This window comes from Bubalus bubalis, chromosome 6 (assembly GCF_019923935.1).
Source record: "Bubalus bubalis isolate 160015118507 breed Murrah chromosome 6, NDDB_SH_1, whole genome shotgun sequence".
Taxonomy (NCBI): Eukaryota; Metazoa; Chordata; class Mammalia; order Artiodactyla; family Bovidae; genus Bubalus; species Bubalus bubalis.
In genome coordinates, this window is record NC_059162.1 from 12,327,674 (window position 1) to 12,350,246 (window position 22,573).

A 22,573-nucleotide genomic window follows, 5' to 3' on the forward strand; every position below is an offset into this window, starting at 1 on the left:
GAACGTCACCCCGAGAGTCATCCCCATTGCCACCGACTCCCTCAGTCCTTCCCAATCACCTAAAGAGTCCCTTCCAAAATGCTCCGCCTCCTTTCCTTGGCCCACCTTAAATTGTAGCCATAATAATACAGGACATATAGAGTTAATTCCTTCCTAAATCCATCCTGTTCTTCTGCAACTGTCCCAGAGTAACTCTGCTCCTTCTTTTTTTTTTTTTTGCTTTCCCCCATCACAGGAGAGGAGTCAGGAGCCACACTTTGCCTCAGCAATTTTTCCTTCCCCTTCCAATCTGCCCCTCCCTGCCCTCCTCTCCCCTTTTCCCCTTTGCCTGTATGTCATTATGTACTGACTTATTTGATCTGTGCCCTTGTTCAATGTCCTTTTATAGGCTGAAGGTCTTAGCTCTGCTCCCAGGCAGCATGTCTGTCTCTGGAACTTTTAGAAGGCAAGGGTGGAGGCTCTGGGCCTCTACTTCTTTGTTCAAGTCAGAGACCTGGGAATGGGAATGGGGAAGATGGTCTCAAGTCATTTATGTAAACCTTATGTAACTTCTCTGCTGCAGCAGCCAGAACTGCTGAAGCAAATTTCTCTTCCCAATCATGTTTTGTTCAGGCTAATATTAAAATGGGTTCATATTCCCTTGTCACACATCCATCGATGGCTGGATACCAGGTGCTGGGGCAAAAGCAGCCTGGGATTTAAACACTGGCCACAAATAGTTCTCAAGCTGCCCCGTCTACCAGCATCAGCGTGGCCTCCTGAGAAGGTAGGCATTTATATGGGTTCCTGTGTTTTTTGCACTTCTTTTTTGTCTAGGTGTCCAGCTTTGTGGTTTCTTCCTCATTCTAGTCTTCTCATTCGTGACACTCCTTCAGTAACGCCCCATGTCACCCTGCTTTCACTGTTCCTCAATTCAAAGGACATTTCTGAATCTTTAATGCCCGTAGGTCCTGGAGAAGTTATGATCAGTTGGAACGTTGCTTCCCCACCTCCATCTCTTTCCGTATAGCACACGCCCTCTCAGGTTTCATTCCCAGGTGGGCAGCCATCCCTCTCCATTCTCCCTGTGGCCGCCCACCTGCCCACAGATCTCTCCTAGGGTTTCACGGTGTAAGTTCCCCTGGTCCTCCCCAACGCCTATACCCTGCTTACTCTCTTCCTGTTCTCGCTCTCAGAAAGTTTTAAGTCCAGGAACAGCAGTGCAGCCCTTTGGGGTCTGAGATTTCAAGGCCTGGATTTTCTTTCCACTCATCCCGACTCTGACTCTTGACAGTTCTCAACCAGATGACATTAAAACGGTAGTTTCCAGCTTCTCTTTCCTTCCTGCCACCTTAGTTCTTCTCAGCATATTCTAGTAGCCTCAGAAGGAGAAGCCTCTCTGGTTAAAAAGGAAATCAAAGCTATTCCAATACTTCAGTGGGAATGCTCACTATCTCCAGATTCCCTCCAACCCTCAAGATATTTGCCTTTTGAGGTTGAGAGTTGCTAGTTGCCAATTCCTTCCTCCCCCCGCTTCACATTCCCTTCAAACAAAGCTTTTCAGTCAGGTTTTTGACCCTGATGAAGATTTTTAACTGGAATCTTTTTTTTTTTTTTGCTTTCCCCCCTTCCTCTCTAATTCTGAAGGATCTTTTGTCTTTTGAGCAAAAGAACTGAGAGACTGGGAGGGCTGCTGGGTTTTTTTTTTTTTTTTCCTCTTGTAAGTAATTGGGAAAGAGTTTTTTGTTTTTTTTTAAAAAAAAAAAAAGAAGAGAAGGTAGGGGGAGAAAACAATATAAAGCTATTTTCCTTCTTAAAATAAATTATTTTAATAGAAACTTTACAAGAGAAAGATCTTGAAAAGTGTGAAAAGAACTTTGAAGAGAAAAGGACCCTGGAACGGTAACAGAGAAAAGGAGGGAGGGCTGGAGAGAAACATGAGAAAGAAGAGCTTAAAAGGGACTTAAGCAATGCATGCGCAGAAAGGGGGGAAGGAGGAATATGACGAGTGACTGGAGGTGCTCATTTCAGGACTGTGTACTCACTGGACAGTTTCTCCAACTCATAGGGAACAGAAAGAGCCAGAAGCCCACTCTGAGGCCATAAAGAGAACTCTCCTCTCCTTGCATACTGCACACTTAGCAGTGCCTAGCATATAGTAAATGCTCAATAAATGCAGGGCTGAACAAAACAAGTTGGTTATGGGTGACTGTTTTTTGTTGCTTGTGTCTGTGCTTTCTTCTTCCTCCAGGACTCAATGAAAGGTTGACTGGGGAAAAAAAGGGTCAGCCTCACATGACAGAGATCAGGTTGCGCCAAGCTTATAAGCAGAGGTCACGTTTTGTCAACCTCTCTTTGTCTCACCCTACTACCTTCCCTGGGCTTAGTCCTCACCCTCTTCTAGCTGGGCGTCAGGCATCCAATGAAACGCTATCAGCTCTCCATTACTCGCATATAGGCTTCTCACTCTGGGGATTATCCATGGAAAAATCTTAATCCCAGGCAGGTTGATTCCTTTTGCCACCCAGAATGTCTCGGTTGCCAGTGTTGGTGTGAGCAGGGAATTAGAAACTCATTTAAATAGCCGTCCAAGTCAACTCTAATAAGCAAAGTAAATCTGATTATTATCATCATGAGCACCACCATGATGCATCCCAAAGTTAAAAAAAATAAAAAAAGATTAAAAAGAAACAGTGGCTGAGTGTTATCTCTGTCAAGGCTCTCCCTCTACTGGGTCAATTGGGAGTTAACTGTATTTACAGACGGACTTTAATCTGGGGGACTCAGCTCTCCACAGCCTCTGCTCCATCGTTATAGCACCTCTAAAAGGAAGATTACAGACAACTTATATTATTTGTTACTTAAAATAGTAGCTGACATTTCAGTAGCTGCTAGCTTATTGTGTGCCAGGCACTATGGTATACGTTTTATATATTTTAACTCATTTCATTTATTCATTACAAAAAAGACCTGAGGCAGCACACACAGGGTCAATTATGTAAACAATAAATTGGGACTTCCCTGGTGGTCCAGTGGCTAAGACTCACCATTCCCAATACAGGGGGCCCAGGTTCGATCCCTGGTCAGGGAACTAGATCCCACATGCCGCAACTAAGTGTTCCCACACTGCAACTAAGATCCGGTGCAGCCAAATAATAAATAAATATTAAAAAAAAAAAAAAACAGTAAATGAAGAGGTGACATGAGACACTGTGCACAGATGGTGGTCCTTAGGCAAACAGGGAAAGAGAGTAAACACTGGAGAAATAAACTGAGGGGAAGGTAAAGTTATATATTAAATATATGCCACAAGATCGTCAGCCCCTCATCAGAGATGAACTGCAAGATTAGCCTTGAGCTTCCAAGCAGCATGTGCAGAGGAAAAAATTCAAAATTAGTGATGCAATGTACAGTACCCATAAAATAAACACTAACTGGTACCTTAGGAAAAGTGCCACTACAGAACTCTCTTCTGTGGATCCCCATACAAGGCCCACTGTGATGTGTAGAACCATGTTCTGGGTAACGTCCCTACCATAAATAAAATAAGGAATTGCACAGAGCTGCCCCTTAGAACATTCCTCAGTGCGGGCAGATGGCACAGTGCCAGAGGCTCAGCTCAGTAAAAGCAATTCTTGGAGGGGCCCAAACCACTCAGTCTCGGTTTGCCAGTCTCTGACGGGCTGGCTTGGTCTAAGGATAAAATTGAGAGTATCTGGAGGAATGGACTGGAGGTGGGTGATAACAGTGGGTGGCGGGCTGGGGGAAGGCTGTCGATATAAAACAGGACTCTTGCAACTTAGCTATTTTGGCCTTCAGTTCAGAACTGCATCCCGAGATGAGAGGAAGGAAAGAACATCACAGCCTTCTCTGATATCCAGGATTTCTTGGGAGGCATCTGAAGGTAGGGGGAGGCAGAACTCAAAAGATTATTTCCCTGAGGAGATGGGGCAAAGGGACAGCCAGTTGTTGTGATGTCTAGGGTGGGAGTGAGGTGAATGAGTGAGACTCATTTAAAATACAAAAAAAGTACTTTGGCATTTTCTTTCTTTTTTATTTCTGCTGAGTATACCTAACCCTCAAAATATCAGCTTAGCTTTTGGCCATCTTGAAGCTTGGGGAGATTAAGCCTGCTGGGAAAAAAAATCCTAAGGAGCATTCAAAGAGGAATTAGAGGTAGAATTAAACACAGTTAAACAGCCCCAGCAAAGCTCCCAGACTTCCCCCTCTGAAGGAAGAGCCCAGGCACCCCAGCATTTCAGAGACCCAGAAGGTGACAGTCAGCACAGAGGTCAGCCTGCCGGTGACATCTGCATCCCTTAACCTCGAAGTCCTCCGAGGGAATAAAGTCTGCAACTTAATTGTCCATCTAGCAATTTAGTGTCCACAAGTTCTTCTATCTGACCAAAGCATTTTTTTTTTTTTGCTGTTTTCCCTACAAAGACTGTATTTTTCCTAATAGTGGAGGACAGAAAGCTTGTCCAGCCTTGGTCCAGGGAGCTGGCACTGGAGTGAGAGGAGCAGTCCCCAGTTAAAGGGAATAAGGTTGAAAGGAGGGTCGGGGCTCCCTAGCTGCTGCTTGGATATCCTCTTGGTGAGTGAAGACAAGGATAAAGGCGGGGGAGAAGGAGAGGTAGAGCAAGCTGGCATCTCAGGCCAAGTCCCCTGACAATGGGCAGGAGTCTGGAACCTGCAGCCTGTTACTTAATTATCTCTGAATGGTTTTTGTTCCTGGCTTTAAACATTTACCCCTATTGGGTTTTCACGGCTTCACAAGCTCTCTATCTCCTTTTCTTTGCCGTTGCCATGGCAACGACTCCAGGCGTACAACTGCTCTCTGATTTTAAATAAAAGTTGAGGTTTCTCTCTCTCTCTTCCCTCCTCGCCCCTCCCTCCTTCTCTCAGGATGGATGAGGTTTCTCTCATCCCCTCCCTTCCTTTCACCTTCCTCTCTGCCCTGCTCTCCCCCCACCGGACTCGGTTTCCTTATCATCACCTCATTCTCTCATTTCCTCCTTCCACCTGACTCTCCTCTAAGCCCTCTCCCCTGTCATTGGGCTTCCTAGATGGCCCTAATCCCCTGGTTGCCATGACAGCAAGACAAGGCCCTTTAGGAGGGATGGGGGCAGAGGTTGAAGGATAAGGGAAGTTGGCTGGGGAGGGGGTGGTGTGTGGTGGGGATGTGATCTATTGGTAGTCCCAGAAGCAGTGTTACCCAAGATTCTTTGGGGACCACCACCTTCCTCTCTGGGCCTCAACTCTTCTAGCAATTAATGGGCAATAGATTCCTTATCTATTCCCCACCCCACCCCCAGGCACCAAGAAAGGACTTTTTGATCTGTGCAATTGGGAATGGTGGGGGAGGAGACAGGGAGGTCTGTGGAGATAAAGCAGTAGTTTTCCAAACTGCTGGGTGGCCTGTGTGTGTGTGTGTGTGTGTGTGTGTGTGTTGGATGGAGGGCAGGGCAGGGTGAAGGCGGAACTTCTCCTATCTGCTCTGGGGCAGTGAATCACTTATACTCCTGAGTCTTGGTTTTCATTGGCAACTTTCAAGGGCTGGATTAAATCTTTGATTTTTCTATACTTTAAGGTGCCCAAGGACATCAGAGAAGTCTCAGCAGCTATAGCTGGTGGGGGTAGGGGCCAGGGTGAGGAGGGGGGGATTTTAGGGAAGTGGGAGGTGAATCAGGTGCCTGAGACCCAAAAGAGCTAGTCCTACAGTCTGGCACCACAGGGGCCTGCTTTTATCTGCTCAAGGCAGAGGTGAGGTAGACCTCCCAGAAATCCGCATCACATGTTTCTAAAGAAAGTCAGGGCCTCCACTCACTTCCCACCAATGGACTGTCCAAGTGGCTGTCTTTGCCAGCTACCCAGTCATTCCCTGGCCCCTCTGTTTGTAAGTCATGGTTTAAGTGGAGACTTAATCATTCCTAAAATGGTCTAGAGATTGAAATATTCTACTTACTCCTTAACAACATAAACCATTCTCTCTTAATTGTATGATATGGGTCAAGGTTAAATACTTGGGTAAAGGGAGAAATAAACAACAATCTGGCATTTTAGAGAAAACTATGGATTGGGGGTCAGAAGACTTGATTTCCAGGGCTTCCCTGGTAGCTCAGCTGGCAAAGAATCTACCTGCAATGCAGGAGACCCCGGTTCAATTTCTGGGTTAGGAAGATCCCTTGGAGAAGGGATAGGCTACGCACTCCAGTATTCTTGGGTTTCCCCGGTGGCTGAGATGGTAAAGAGTCTGACTGCAATTCAGGAGACGTGGGTTCGATCCCTGGGTTGGGAAGATCCCCTGGAGAAGGGAATGGCTACTCATTCCAGTTTTCTGGCCTGGAGAATTTCATGGACAGAGGAGCCTGGCAGGCTACAGTCCACGGGGTCGCAAAGAGTCGGACACGACTGAGCAGCTTTCACTTTCACTTTTTCTAAGGGCAATTTTATCCCAGGGGGCACTTGGAAATGTCCAGAGACATCTTTTATTATCACACCAGTGAATGGAAGGTGTGTTGCTACTGGCTCTAGTGAGTAGAAGCCAGGGATGCTGCTAGACATCCTACAGTACACAACAGCACCCCCTCTCCCTGAATGCACGCACACACAAACACACCCACACATGCAAACACACCAAACATTAGCTGTATCCATCTCAATCAATTCATTTTCCCATTCAGAGCCTCAATGTCCTCGTTCATAGGTTAGTACCTTATACTCAATGATTTAGGTCACACACATTTCCTGAGTGCCCAGGTCAGGCATCTTTCTAGGCACAGAGGGTGGAGCAGGTGCAAGATCAAGAGAGAAGGTCCCCTTGTCCCCAAAGACATTAACTTATCTTCACAACTTGAAATGAAATTGCACAAGGTCACACAGAAAATCGGGAAGGAAGCTGGAATCTGAACCCAGGTCTTCAGACTACAAATCCAAGGGCCCTTCTCATCACTCCACACCACAAAATATTAGGATTCAATTCAGCAATAAGAGCTATCATATACCACTTAAAGCATCTCAGATACCTCTTCGAAGCATTCTACACAGATTATTTAATTCAATCTTTATGATCACTCTACGAAGCAGATGCTGCTATTCTTCTATACCAAAGTGAAGGGACTTGCACAGGGTCATGATGGCAGCAGGTTCTGGATCTGAACCCAAGCACTCTGAACTCCAGATCCTGCCCTTTTGCTCAGAAGCTCAAGAGTACTTCCGGGGCAGCATCATCTGCATCATCTGTGAGTGCCAAGTCACTTCAGTCATGTCCAACTCTTTGCAACACTATGGGCTGTAACCTGCCAAGCTCCTCTGTCCATAGGGATTCTCCAGGCAAGAATACTGGAGTGGGTTGCCATGCCCTCCTCCAGGGGATCTTCCTGACCCAGGGATTGAACCTGGGTCTCTTATGTCTCTTGCATTGGCAGGCGGGTTCTTTACCACTAGTACCACCTGGGAAGCTAGTGACTCCTTGTTTTATAGTTGAATAAACCAAGGCTCCAAAATAGCATATCACTTGCCCAAGAAGAATCAGGATGAAAATCCAGGTCACCCAATCTAAGATCAGCTCAAATATACCCTTGAGCTCTCAATGTCTATAGACCTGTTGGGGGAAGGCAGTGGGAGGAGCATTATAAGAGACAAAGTCAGAAAGGGAAAGGGAAAGAGGACGTGGAAAAGTGGGAGAAACACCTAGTGGTCAGGAGAAAGGAAAGAGCTGCCTCCAGATGGTGAAGGAGATAGTGGAGGATGGGGAGGAGAGGGAGGGCGCTCGGAAAGGAGCAAGATGCTGAGCACACAGGGAGGGGCCAGGCTAGGGGAGGAGGAGGCCCTGGTGGCTCAGAGGGTGAAGAATCTGCCTGCAGTGCAGGAGACCTGGGTTCAATCCCTGGGTCAGGAAGACCCCCTGGAGAAGGGAATGGGTACCCACTCCGGTACTCTTGCTTGGAAAATCCTATGGCCAGGGAAGCCTGGCAGGCTACAATCTACGGGGTCGCAACGAATCAAACACAACTGAGCAACTAACACTTTTCTGAAACCTCAGGTGGGCTTCTCTCCGTGCCTCGCCACCTATCAGCCAGCTAGGCTGTCAAGATATCCAGACCCTTTCAACAACCCTGTCCCTCTGGCCGGGGAACGAGAAGAACTTAGAATCTGTGACCCGCCCCCCAAATCCCCAACCCAGGTGTCCAGGGGCTTCACTTGCTGCTTTTCCTAACACCCAGCCCCAGCCCTGAGGGAGGGGGCAAGAAGAAAGGACAGGCCTCGAGACCAAAACACCCAACATAGAATGCAGCACATAGTGGGCACCGGGACCTGCCAGGCTCCCTCCCAGCTTCCCAGTTCCTCCTGGAGATTCTTCCAGGCTCAGCTTCTCTCTTCAAATCCATTTTGCAAATGAGGAAAGCAGGCCCAGAAGCTTCTCTGGGGGCCCTGACCCTCCCCGAGAAGGCCCGGGCATGACTTATGAAAGAGGCTGGGGTTTCTTGTTTGTTATTTTTTGTTTTGTTTTGAACAAAACAGAATCCAGGGCCTTGGGGAACTTGCAATCTGGTAGAAAACTGAAAGGTCAGTGCTTAAAAACTGAGTATAAACTGAGCCTGTGAACTGAGATAAAGGGAGGGTTTGTCAGAAAAGGCCCTTGGAGGAGGTAACCCTTTTGAGAATCAGATGCGGGAGGTGGAGGGTGAGGATGGAGAAGCTTACATAGCGCAGGCTTTAGGTCTTTACAGACCGAAATTCCTGGGCTCTGGCTCCTAGGAGAGGGCCCTGGTTTTCATTTTTTCCCTTCCCCCCACAGCTCAGCTCTGGTCGGCCTCTGAGATGATTAAAACCAAAAGAATTTTAAATGCCTGGAATTCACTTTTCACCACTGATGCCATTTGCTTATTTTCTCTCTCTCCCCTCCCTTCTTATAATTTCTCCTCTTGGGAGAGCTATCTGTTTGCCTCACTCTTTTCTTCTGGCTGAGTTTGCTCTGCGATGATCCCCAGTACCCACCAGATGACTTTGTTTTCATTGTGGGGAGGAGGAGAGAGGGGGTAGGGTGTCTCAGGCAGAGGGGAGGGAGGAGGGGAGGGTGGAGAGGCCTTGATCTTGCTGGCGAAAGTTCCCAGAAAAAGAGAGAAGAAATAGCTTTCAGGGAAAGAAATCCACCAAATGTTTATGTTCCCACAAGACTCTGCAAAACCTTTTCACAGACCAAAGCTAAAGTTGAGGGTGAGATCAGAGCACGTTTCTTAAGGAACAAACTCTTATCAACAGGCACACACAAGCACCCACATCCTTGATCCAGGGTCCCCAACCTTCCCAGAGCAGGCTGGATTATCTCCATTCCCAGGATGGCAGACTCTGTGCGTGTGTGTGTGTGTGTGTGTGTTTGCAGGGAGAAGGGTACTTCTGTCCTTACCCAGAGTCCAGACCAGATCTGAAAAATGTATAAAAAGTTTGCTTCCACCCTGGTTCCTAATCAAGCAATGCTTCTCCGGGGGCACCCCAACTCTGGCTCTCTGAAATCAATACCTCTGGTTTTGGCTCAAAAACCAAATCAGAGAGAGTCAGGGCCTCATTCAGGAAGAAGCAGTCCTTTATGTGAACTCCCCCCGGATGGCAAAGAGTCAGAAAACGGTGCAGCCAGAATCTTGGAGATTATTACCCTTCTCATTTTATGATAAGAAAACAGGCTCAGGTCACTGCATAAGGCACACTTCCCAACAACCACAATGGAGCTAAAATTCACAGCTAGACTCGCAATCCAGTGCCCCTTCCATATTGCCTCCTGAATGTCGACTTTCCTACCATAGTCCCTGGGAAACCAGGAGCCGAGACAGAAGCTACAAACCATCTGAGTGAGACTGGACACATTTAACCCTTTGGCACAGGGGCTCTGCGGCAGGTGCAGTGGGCAGTCTGAGGCGTGGAGGTCAGCAAAGGGGGAATGTCAACCCTACCTGGAGCTGGATGCCAATAAGCTCTGAGCTGGAAGTAGCCCTGGCCCAACCAGACAACTTCTTTGTGAAAAGAAAAACTGCACCGGGACAGAGTGACCTGGGTTGTCACAGCTCAACAGTACATCCCAGAAGTGGCACAGTGTAGAAATTTTGTGCCGTCCCTTACTGAGGAAGGTGAACAAAAGCACTCTCCCTCCTTCATCCGCTTTTTAAAAAATTAACTTGTTTGATGTGGCTTCTAAGGTCATGGGCTAGGTGCTTCCATGTGTAGTGGTAATAACAATAGGAATAGCAATAGCAGCCACAGCTCCCATTTGTTAAGCACCTGTCATATGCCAGGAACTCTGTTTACATACACCATCTGCAGTTTTTCCAAGATTCCCATTGACCAACGAAGAAACGGAGACTCAGATTATATGACAATTCCGAGGTCTCATGGCTAGTTAATGGCAAAAAGGTCCATAGGATCCAATTCTTTTCTTTCTCAAGACCAAGCATTGTGCTAGGGTGAAGAAAGAAAATTCAATACAGAGAGCGAAAGAATGGATATCCCCCATTCTCCACCACGTCCTGCAGACCAGCAGCCCTGCCCTCAGAGACAAGATGAGCAGCAGTGGGGAACAGTGGTGAGTTGCCAGAACTTTGGGTTCCAGTCCTGCTCTGTGTCTAACCCTCTGAGTAAACTCTACTGTCTCTCAGTCTTCTCAAATGCATCATCTGGACATCCTCCTCGCTGTTTATCTTCAGGTTGGAAGCCCAAGGAAAGCCCCAAGGTTTGTGGTTATGTCGGGGCTGAGGGCCCATCAGGAATAGTGCTCTCTCCCTCCCTTACCTCTTCTTCCTGGGTCACAGTTTTCCTCATCTGTGAAATGGAGCATATTGTCAACTCCTGGCACAGCACCTGCAAGGTGTAAGTCTAAGTGCTAGGCCTTCCCCCTCTTCACCCAGTCACCATTATGGAGTGGTTATTCCCTGAGTGGGCTTCCCAGGTGGCGCTATTGGTAAAGAACCCACCTGCCAGCCCGGGAGACTTAAGGGAGGCAGGTTCGATCCCTGGGTCAGGAAGATGCCCTGGAGGAGGGCATAGCCACCCACTCCAGTACTCTCGCCTGGAGAATCCCATGGACAGAGGAGCCTCATGGGCTACGGTCCATAGCGTTGCAAAGAGTTGGACACAACTGAAGCGACTTAGGGATTCAGCCCCAGAATGTGTGTCCCGCTCTCCTCAGAAAATGTCCCCAGGCCAAGTCCTGGGTCCTAACTGGGTGGTGGCCCTGCCCTTTCTTTCCCTGTCATCCTTTCTCACCCCTGCAGACTTCACTTCCCAGCATAGGGTTGATGAACTTCACTGGGACCATCTCTTGCTCCTCATCAAGTGTTCTGGTCACCAGCCTACGCGCACCTCCTGCTGTCTCCCACCCTGCCTCACCCCACCCCACAACCAGGGAGGCCAAGGGAGCCAGCCACGTGCAGCTCTGATAGACCAGGTGGAGCCTCCCCCAGGGAGCATGACCATACTCCCTGACCACCACCAGCAGAGCCTTCACCAGACTGCTGGGCTGACCAGGGGTTCTGGGCCCATGCTCCGCTCAGCATTCCACGCACCCGCTCAGTGCTGCTGCCTGACGTCCCTTTCTTCCCCTCCCTTGGTCTCAGCACCCACAGCCAGCTGCCCCCACCTCCCTCCAGCATCTCTCTTCCCACTCTCCCCTTCTCTCCTGCTTCCTCCCCTCCCCCCTCTGCTGCGGGCTTGGAGCAGGAGGTTATGAAAATGAGCTGCGTGCCCAGGAGACTGTAATTATCTGCTAAGTGTGAAAGCCAGAGTGATTAATTAAGAGATAATAAAAAGAAAAGGAGGGCGAGAGGGGGGCCTCACGGCTTTGCTTTGATGATAGAACCTGAGGTGAGCCAAGCAATTAGGGGAATCTTTATCGAGAGTTAGCTATAATCCACAAATTATCAAGCACCAAATGCTCCAGGAGCAGGGCACATTTCACTCCAGCCGAGTGACAGACTGACAGACAGGGAAGGACAGCGGGAGGAAGGGGCCTGGGGAGCATCCAGCTGGGGGCAGGGAGAGGCCCTGCGCAGTGGAGCGCGCGTCTGTGCTGGTGGACAGATTGTCCCGTGCCAGGCCGCCAGGCAGCACTTCCAGGCCCTCGGGCCGTGGCTACCCTTGAAACAGGGGTAGCCTGACAAAGACAGGCTGCCCCTCAGGCAGGCTCCACAGCAGAGCCAACTTGGAACACCCCCACTGTCTCCTGCAGAAGGACCAGAGGGCCAGGCGCCTGTCTCCCCCCAGACATGTCAGGTCCTCCTCTTCAAGGACTCACATTCTCCCCTGTCCTCAAGGGACCAGGAGCTGCTGTAACACCATTCCTCTCCCCGCCTTGGCATGTGGGAGTATGTCACGCGGCCGGTGCGAATGCTACAGGGGCCACAGCTTGACAAGGCGACACCATAGCTCATAGCTCCCGGAGCCAGCAGCCCACAGGGCCCTAGCTGGATAGCCCTCCCCCACCTGGCTCCCACTCTTCTCCCACCCAACCCTCCTGTAAGAACAGCCTCTTCTTTCCCACTGGGTCCTGCCCTACCAGTCCTTCCCACTGGGGTCCATTTTCCTTTTCTTGTCCCCTCCTGGAAACCTTCCCTAACTGATCCCACAGCTCCAGTATCTCTTTCCATCTTCTCCTGTGCAAATGTACAACAGGGTTCAAAATGCCTCGCTTATTTAGATGATCTCTGTGTGTTTAGACCCTGAGGAAGATGGCAACCTGTCTCCTCTATTACAATGAGCTGCAGAAACCAAGCTTCTGCCCTCAAGTTCAAGCTTAGGGCTGCAAGTTTGCACTGATCTAATACAGTCTGGTATCCTAGTCCACACTCCATCAGATTAGTAGATTTCCAAAGGCAGACACCCTATCCCTTTCTTTCTCTGCCCACACTGATGTCACTTGGGATCCACCCTGTCCACCCAGGCATGGCTGGCTCAGTTGAGGACATCCCTGTGTGGCTTTCCTGGTAGCTCAGTGGTAAAGAATCCGCCTGCAATACAGGAGACACGGGTTCGATCCCTGAGTCGGGAAATGCCCTGGAGGAGGGCATGGCAACCCATTCCAGTGTTCTTGCCTGGAGAATCCCATGGATAGGAGAGTCTCATGGTTACAGTCCATAGTGTCATAAAGAGTCAGACACGACTGAAGCAACTTAGCATGCACACATACACAATATGTGATTCCAAGAGGAAGATGTTCCTGCTCTGAAGCTAGATCAGGTCCTGACTGTGGCCTAGGCTCACCTCTGCCATCTCCCCTGCAGGTCCCACTCTCCTCCAGGTACCCAGTGCTGCCCCAGATGCCAGAGCTTCTCTCAGCCTGGCCCCTGAGGAGGGGGTAGGAGGGGCCCTCAAACCATCCACCAGAGACAATGGCCTGGTGAAGGACACCAGAGCCCGACAGCCTCCAGCTGCTCTGAGCCACCGAGAAGGGGAAACTGGACAAGGAAGGGCATGGTGGCTCAGCCAGGTTCCTGGGAACACTACAGTTCTGGCCCTGACTGGGGACACTGGGAAGATAGACAGCCTTGGCGGTTTGTTGGAAAGTAGACCTGCTCCCTAAAGAGACAACCTGCTCGACCTCAACTGAGGCCTCAAAGACAGTGTCACCTCTGACCTCTCTAGGCTTGCACTGAGAGAAAAATGAACCTATTAGGGGAAATGTTATTCTTCCAGGCATACAGAATACTGGACTCTTACTCAGTTATAGTCTCCAATAAGACAGCTTTTTTTCTTTTTTTTCAAAAAGAGCAGGAAGGATTGGGGTTGGACACAAAGAAGAACTTTCTGCTTGCCAGGGATTAACTGACATGAAGGTGAGCAGGCAGAGAGAGCAAATGAAATTCCCTTCTCTTCAGAAAAAGGACAAACATGGATGCATCCAGGTTGTTTCAAGTTGGTCCTGCCTAAAAAGAGAGATCTTGAGAGTCCAAAGGTGTTCAGATTCTTCCAGAATCGTCTCTCCACCTTCACTCCTGACCCTAGGATCTGTGTTCTAGGAAGCCCGGTCTGACTGACCCTACCTCCTTCTTTGTTTACTCTGAAACTCCTCAGGATGGGTGTGTGTAGTTTGCACTTGAAGATGGCTGAAAGTGTAGTCAGTTTTCTGGGGGTTCTTCTTTCCCCTAGTGGACAGGATTCCCTAGATATACGGAGTAACCCATTTTATCAGAAAACTCTGAGGGCAGAGGCGCTCTTCTCTGGCCTGTGGACCTGCCTCGACAGCCTGAGGCTCTGCACCCAGATCACGAAGGGAGGGAGAGAGTGAGTTAGCTCATCACGTTGCCTGAACAACCATTAGGTCTACATGAGTGTGAGAAAATGACCTGCCCAGGGGTGGTCCTCCATTCCTCCCTGAAAACAATGACCCCAAGTAGGTCTACGATCCACCTTCCTTCCCAGATCTCACTTTGCTCATGATCAAACCTTCAAGCCAAAGCCAACAAAGCCTAGGCCCTGGCTAGCAGCTCAGTCAACATGTTTTCCCCCCCAAAACCCCACCAATTGAGAGCTGGGTTATGAGGAGTTACTCTTTTCATTTCAAAAAAGAAGGGAGAGGACTGATTGGCTCGTGCATGGATGCATGTCTCCACCAACATACTGGCTAGTTGCTTTTCAACTCTGCAGCCGGCAGCTGTTGGCATGAGTGAACACTTGGTGGGGTGGAGTAGAGGTGGCTGGGAGCGTGGGAGGTGGTGGGGATAAGGCTGGGCAGGTTAGTCTTGGGGCCGAAGATGGGCAGGCCAGCATGCACTGCCTGTTCTCCTGTCGCACAACCTGCTTCTCTAAAACAAACACATCGATGGTCCTGAATCAATGACCCATCCAGGCTCCGTTACACAACCAAGCCGACTGAAAAGTGAATTCAGGTAAATGAATTCTATTTTTTCTTGCTTCCCATTAGAACACTAAAGCTCTGTTTCCCTAGAGGAAACACATCCTCTAACACTTCAGAGTGTGGTCCAAGGACCAGCAGCATTGGCATCACCTGGGAGCCTGGTGCCAACACAGAAATCCCGTCTGACCCCAGATCTTCTGAATCAGAATCTGCACTTTTTAACCAGATTCCCCAGGTGCTTCACAAGCATGTTCAAGTTTGAGAATCACTGTTCTAACATCCTGAGTTGAAACTTGTGGGGATAGAGGGATTTAAACCTAAACCTTCTGGTCCTGCTTACTGTGCATTGCCCAAGGAGTGCTTTCCCAGGGCTTAAAGTAGAGGTAAATGGTTGCTATCACTCCATTTAACAGATGAGGAAACTAAGGCTCACAAAGATGAAGAGCCTGCTGAATCTTCAGAGCCAGGATTAGACCTAATTCTAAAGCAGGGTGCTTTCTATTTGCTGCCATCTCAAAGCTCCCGCCTCACGTCACGGCACTCCGGAGACCATAAATTCAGGGATTACCAACATCACTGGCATGGTTCACATAGACTTATCTGTATTTGCACCATTATTTGTTCTTCACTCATCCTACTGATCTGCCTTGGACTATGAGCTGTAAAACAAAAAGCAGGCACTGTGCAATATGATTTACTGAAAACCGACTGTGTTCCAAATACTGTTCCTTAACATCGATTCCTTCATTCAGTCCTCACAGCAACCTTCTAACGTAGGTCTTATTGTCTCCATTTTATAGATGAGAAAACTGAGGCTCCAGTGACATGACCTGGTCCTGCTCACGCAGGTGGCAGCCTCTCTGGCTTTCCCATTGGCCCTCTGGTCAGGAGGTCCCAGGGCACTTGAGGGGTTATCCAATTCCAAGGGTGTGTTGAAAGAGACCAGGCTTAGGACACGACCCTGGTATAAAACCAAAGGCAACATGCACAAACCAAATCCCTTAGATATGGGCTCCTCTCTCAATTTTCTGCACAAATGGAGAGCAGCAGCAGTGCAGATAATCCAGAAGTCATTTCAACTTGCTTTGCAATGCATTAATTTTTTTTTTTTTTTTTTTTGCCAAGTCAGATTTCCCCTTCTAATTATATTTGGCTCAAACTGACATTAAAATGAATTTGTATTCTCACTTCACCGATGGCCTGGTAAGGGAAGAAGTCCCAGATGTGTGCAGGGTGATAGGCACATCAGTGTAGACTCAAACATCATCCAGGCAGTAGCCGACTGGGGATGGAGGCTGGAGGGCTGTCAGGGCTGGCAGCAGGAGAGCGTGGGAGAGGTGGTGGACAAAGATGGAGCGGGCTTCAGGGGCTTCTGGGAGTCCCCTCAAATCATCCCCACAGTGCGGTCAAGCGGATAGCTTTCCAAGGAGGTGGGGGCTGAGGCTCAGAGCAGAACACAGGGTTTGAGGTCAATTGCTCAGGGTCTGGGATTAAAACCCAGGAGTCCACTGGATGACCAGGGAATCCCAATGAAGAAAACCCCAACTTCTCTCTGGGGCTTCACCTAACCAGTCTGCCTGCTCCCACTCCCTTGTCTCTCTCTCTCTGCCCCCATCTGCCCATCTCAGCTTCTTTCCTTTTAATAACCTCCCAGTTAAGTGAATTGAATGGGAAGAAGCAGTTAAAAGCACCTCATGGCTTGACAATGCCGGGTAATGGAGCGAGCAGGGCCCCAGGCTGTTCCTGGGAGAATTCAGGAAGGAGGGGAGGAAAAAGAAGAAAAAAAAAACTCAACCAAGGACAAAGTTAATTTAGAAATCAGCTCAGTAGGGTGGGAGTACAGATAGGGGAGAGGGAACTGGACACAAGAGGTTGGGAGATCTGGGGAAAGCACGTTTTATATAAACTGCCTTTGTTCCTGGAAATCATAATCCTTGGGAGGGACCTCGCTCACTCCTTCGGATTCCTCAGCTCCTTCCATCCGGAGCAGGGGGCACAATCAGGGATTGTCCGAGCCCGGGATATCTTGAACAGCGCTGCATTCCAGAGGCTCCAGCCGCAGCCCCAGCCTCACATCTGTGGCTGTGCCCTCCCCCTGCCAGGCGGCCTCTTCCACTCCCCCCTCTCCGATAGCTAGACTTGAGCATTTTTCACATACCTCCCTTTCAGCGTTTATCTTATAGTATTGTCAATACGTGTTTATACACCCATCTCCCACACCTGCCCCAGAGTGGCTCAAGGACAAGGACCATGTCTCACTTACCTTTGGATCTCTGGTGTCGACATGCATGCCCAGCCCAGCCCCGCCATTAAAAACACACCAGTTTGGTGGGACACTGGCACGAACCCCTGTGGCTCACTCCCATGGTGGGAATCTCCTTCAAAGGTTTCCATTTGAAAAGCCAGAGCCGGCTTCCTTGAAGAGGTTTGAAGAATCTCCTAGGCTCAGCTCCCAAATGCACACACAACTCTGGCCACTGACCAGAGGAAATGGCCCAGGATTGACCCTGCAGGGACTAAATAAATCCAGATTGGCCCTCTGATGAAACCAGGTGGATCCCCTAGATTCTGGGAATGCAGACCCAGCCCAGGTTCCCAGAGAACATAGGACAAAGAACCTAGGTATCCACCAAGCTGCAGCGCTTACCACTGAACTCTGCCTCTGAGCATCTTTATCTTATTAGACCTGAGGATTCGAAGAGAAAAAAGATCTCATCATTTCAAGCCTCCCCAATTCTGGTCACAGATCTGAGACTTCCCAAGGCGAACTGATTTTCTCTTAAGTTTTTCTGCTCACTTCTACCCAGTCAAGCCCGACCATCTGCCCGTTTCATTTTTTTTGCCAACTTAAGGGGCTGTAAACCTCAACAGTGTGTAAACCCCAACAGTGGGCTTCCCAGGTGGCACTCGTGGTAAAGAATCCACCTGCCCTTGCAGGAGACGCAAGAGATGGGTGTTTGAGCCCTGGATCGGGAAGAACCCCTAAGGAGGGCATGGCAACTCACTCCAGTATTCTTGCCTGGAGAATTCCACAGACAGAGGAGCCCGGCGGGCTACAGTCCATGGGGGTCACAAAGAGTTGGACATGACTGAGGGACTGAGCACACACGCACACAAACCTCTATAGTGGCTCCAACAGCTGAGGAGTTTAAGAGGAGAGGAGGGTTTGGTGAAGAATGAAGTAGGGATCACAACATTTTTAACACTTCCTTTGCTTTAAAAACAGAAATCCCTGTCTCTTCCTTCTAACAAGAGGTCTCAGGCCTGGCATTTCCAGGCTTTTTTTGGGTCAGGCCCCAGACTACTGTTCTGGATCACCTCCATTATTTCTCCCTAACCCAAATCCTCAGCTGCCACCAGCCTCCATGGACCCTGCGCATTCCGGCAGCCACACCTTGACTCGGGAAGTTCAGCCGGCCTGGTAATGCTCTCCCTCTTCCTGCCACATCCACATCCTGTCCATCCTTAGACCCACTTCCTCCATGGAGCCTTTCCTGGCCTCTTCAGCCCACAGCAAGCTCCCCAGCTCTGACTGCGCACACTGCTCTCCTGGCACCAAATACACCCAAGCCTAGCATTACCTGGAACCTTTGCATATATTTGTACATCTTAGTTTCTTAAAGGGAAGGGACCATATGATATCGTGGGTTTTTTTTATTCCCCATAATGCCTACATAGGGCTTCCCTGGTAGCTCATAATGTATGTTTCATACATAGTAATATACATTTGCTGACTTGAAAAAAACTAATTCTCCCCATTTTATGGAAGAGTAAACTGACACCTTCAGAAGCTAAGTTATTTGCATCTAAATCACAAAGCGAGACCCTTAAAGGCAAAGGTAGTATTTTATTCTTTTGGCAACACTGGTGCCTGGAACATAGTGTAAGTACACAACACATTTCTGTGGGATAAAGGAACCAAGTCCGGACTCTCTTCCCACACAGTGAGGATGGACTCCTTCAACTGCTTTAGAAGGAAAGAAGAGGCAGAGAAGAAAAGCATCACATGGCCAGTTGGGAAGAGGGATGTATGACTCCTAATCTGGCCTGGAGTGGGGCAGGCTATGGGGACAGCCCTGCCAGCACAGAGCACCGATACCTGCTGTCCCTTGCTGCCTCAAACCCAGTCCCCATGGCCTTCTGGGAGATTCTTCCATCACCTTCCCAGAGTCAGGCCCCTGGAGGAATGAAGCATCAGCAGCATCCCCTGGGAAACTAATGGAATTTGCTAGGGAGTACTACAGAGTTCCATCCTGGATTTAAGACCCTGAATCCTGAGGAAGCTGGCTGGCTACAAGGCCCATTTATTTCAATATGATCCCAATTTTGTTAAATGGACTCAAGGAGGGCAGAGAGGAATGAGGCTTCAGCTCCCTGAGACTACAGAGGTTAATAAAAGTTGCTGGAGAAATTAAATGTGGAGGGGGAGAAATTGGGAGCTTGGAGAGAGTTGATGCAGGGTGGGGGAGAGCAGGATGGAGAAAGAAAAATGCGATCTTCAGCAAAAAAGAAAGTCAGCTTTCATCCCGGGAGCTCAAAGAACTCGGTCAGGTTGCACTGTCTGTGAATCAGTGGGTGGGAAGGTGTAAGAGCGGGGGCTGCAGGACAGAGAGAGACCAGAATCACACAATGGGGAACCTGAGGGTTCCAACTTTCTCAACCTTGTAGTGTGTGCATCTTCAGAGCAAGACAAGACAAAAACTCATACCTTCAAAGACTCTTCAGAGGATGGCTGCCATGGCTGGCAGGGGAATGGGACACAGAACACGGCTGTATTCTCTGGTGAATTGGTGGGCCGGGGGAAAGGGAGAGAGATCTGTTCATAGGTGTATGGGGGTGAGAAGCAGCTGTGTATGCAAGTGCACAGGAGACCATGAGGGAATCTACACGTGTGCACATGGACACACACACTGCACAGTGAGACTTGCATGCGGCGGCAATGTGGAACGGGTGGGTGTGCCCATCCATCTTCAGGGGCTTCCCTCTGGAATCATTCCTGCCTCGCACTCCCACTTCCCTGCTTGGGCTCTGGTCCTGGCTCTGTCACTACTTAAATATATCATGTTGGCCAATCTGCTTAACTTCTTTGTTTTTCTTTGTCCACTCACAAAATGGGGATAACTCCTAACAGGTTACTGTTGGTACTTAAAATAAATTTTTTTTAATTTATTTTTATTTTTGGCTGCACTGGGAGGCATGTGGGATCCCAGTTCCCCGATCAGGGGTTGAACTCATGGCCCCTGTATTGGGAGCACAGGGTCTTAACCACTAGACCGCCTGGTAAGTCCTTACTGTTGGTATTAAATGAGTTACTAATGCAAGCAAAACACAAAGCAAGCTCTCCACAGAAGAGAACTGCCTTCTCTCTCACTTAGAATGGACTCATTTTCTTTCCTGACTCCTGAGATAGCCTCTCTTTCACATAACATTTCAGAATTGAGGACATGGCAGCCTCTTTGTTCTTTCCTGTTGACCACTGCCTGCCGCTCCCCCGCCCTCAATCCCAGCCCTTTCCAGGTCAAAGCATCTTCCAGGACAGGGCCAAGTAAAGTGGCCTGGAGGCCTTGAGAAGAAACCAGGCAGGAGCTGGTAGGTGGGGAAGGGACACAGCCTTCCCAGCTCTGGATGCATGGACAGGGATGTCCCTATCCTTGGTTGGAAACCATCCCTAAAATTGGGATGATGGAGGCATTTGCCCCTATCCCCTCCCTCCAGCCCAACCTCCCCTTAGCAAGTCATTTCAGCTCTCTAAGACTATTATATTATGTATTAAATGGGGGAAATAATAACTACACTGCTCGTATCATAGGACAGTTGTAATATATCTACCAAATGAGATTGTACATGTGAAAAAGTTGCTAAAATTGGAACGCACTATATAAATACAGGACTTCCCTGGTGGCTCAGTGGCTGAAAAAAAAATCCACCTGCCAATGCAGTAGATGCAGCTTTGAACCCTGGATGGGGAAGCTCCCCTGGAGAAGGAAATGGCTACCCACTCCAGTATTCTTGATTGGGAAATCTCATGGACAAAGGAGCCTGGCAGCTTACAGTCCATGGAGTCACAAAAGTATCCGATGCAACTTACTTAGTGACTAAACAACACAAAGTTAGAAAGACTCTACAAGTGGGAAGAAGAGATCTGCAGCATTACAAACCTCCTGCTCCTGAGAGACAAGGAGTTCCCATCCCCACTAAATAAAACAGATGGTCATCCAAGCAAGACAGCAAGATGCTGGTGGTCTAGGCATCTCGGCTGAGCCCTGGGGGAGCAGGCTGAGCCAGGCACCAGGAGGAGCACGGTGTCACTGTGGGGAAGAAGAGCAGGAAGACGCCCTCTTTTGCCCTCCAAAGCCACCTCAACCGAAGGGAGGTCACCGCACAGGTGCCTCTGCGGTGAAGGGTGCCCAGGGGACCATGGGCTTTGTGGTAAAACAAAGAGTTTGAATCTGGGATCTAATACTCCCGGTATGGCCCTGAGCAAGTTAATTAAAATTGGCTTTGGTTTCCTCATCCTTAAAATGGGGGTAACACTTCCTTCACAAGGGCATTGTTAAAAGGAATAAACAATGAGTGTGAAGAGCGCACAGTAGGGATTTGACAAGAAGTCATTTTGATGCTTTGGTTGGGAGACCACCTCTTCTACAGTCACTTTTCCCTACCCTAGGGCAGGCAGGGCCTCCCAAAGCAGATGAGAACACCAGACCCCAGCCTCTGTGTCTGCCAGGGATGGGGCTGAGTTAGAAGCTCACTGTCTTGGTTTTCTCCCCAGGCCCCCACTCAGTGGGGACCCCACCCCCTGACTCTTCACAAGTCAGTCTTGCACATTGCAGGGGTAGTTTCCAAGTTTGCGGCTCACAGACCTGTAAAGGCTGTGTGTAGTTTTAGAAACAAACACAAAGCTGCAAATCTTTCCATTTGCCAAGTAAAGCGCTTTTTATGGGACTTCCCTGGCGGTCCGGTGACTAAAGCTTCGGGCTCCCAATGAAAGGGACCCAAGTTCAATCCCAGATCAGGGAACTAGATCCTACTTGTTGCAACTAAGACCCGCAGCAGTCAAATAAATAAAAAATAGAAATAAACAAGCAAAAAATTAAAAGTCATTTATGGGCACTGTTATATTACCAAAGAAAAACCCGTTAAACACCCAAAAATGTAGGACAGAATCTCAGAATAAAAGATGGTTTTAGGAATTTGAATGAATTTCCATTTATAAGCACTCTCTCCTTTTTCCTCTGAGTTTTCCTTCAGTTCTGGATCAGGAAGGACCCTGTCCTGGCTCAGCATCTATCCCTGCTGGCATGTGGGATCCCAGTCAAAGGAAGGTGGGGGAAGTATTTGAGAGGAGCTGGTTCCCCAGCCATTAATACCATCAAGATACCCAATCTGTCTAAACCTCGATTTCTCAGCCATGAAATGGGGATAATTACAGAGCCGATCTCAGGGGGCTGTTGTACAGATTAAATTAGATAATGCAAATAAAGTAGTTAGCACAAGGGCTCCATAAATGATCCATATGATTTCCAGACTCTGAAATGCTGCCACCTCGGGGCTAGTGTTCCTCATTTCTCATAAGAGCTTTGGCTCCTTCTCACTAGAATGCCACACTCTTCCACTTGGTCCTCTTCTTCCCCAAACCCTTCCTGAGGTCTCCAACCAAGGCTGGTTAGCCTCCCCTTCTGGGTCCTCCACAACCCAGTTCTCTCCACAAGAGATACAAGGCAGAGGTGCTGGAGCCCAGGACCAAAAATC

General features: G+C 48.9%; 1 protein-coding gene across 3 annotated transcripts in view; it reads right to left on the bottom strand.

Moving 5' to 3' along the window:
* KIRREL1 (kirre like nephrin family adhesion molecule 1) overlaps positions 1-22,573 on the bottom strand; it is a 103,710-nt gene that overhangs the window by 76,739 nt on the left and 4,398 nt on the right. For 2 of the 3 annotated variants that reach the window (XM_044944168.2, XM_044944169.2), the window contains exon 2: positions 10,762-10,830. The exons of the other annotated variant lie outside the window; for it this stretch is intronic. In XM_044944168.2, coding sequence (XP_044800103.2) covers positions 10,762-10,830 — 69 coding nt within the window. The remainder of the gene's footprint in view (positions 1-10,761; positions 10,831-22,573) is intronic. 3 annotated transcript variants of the gene reach the window in all.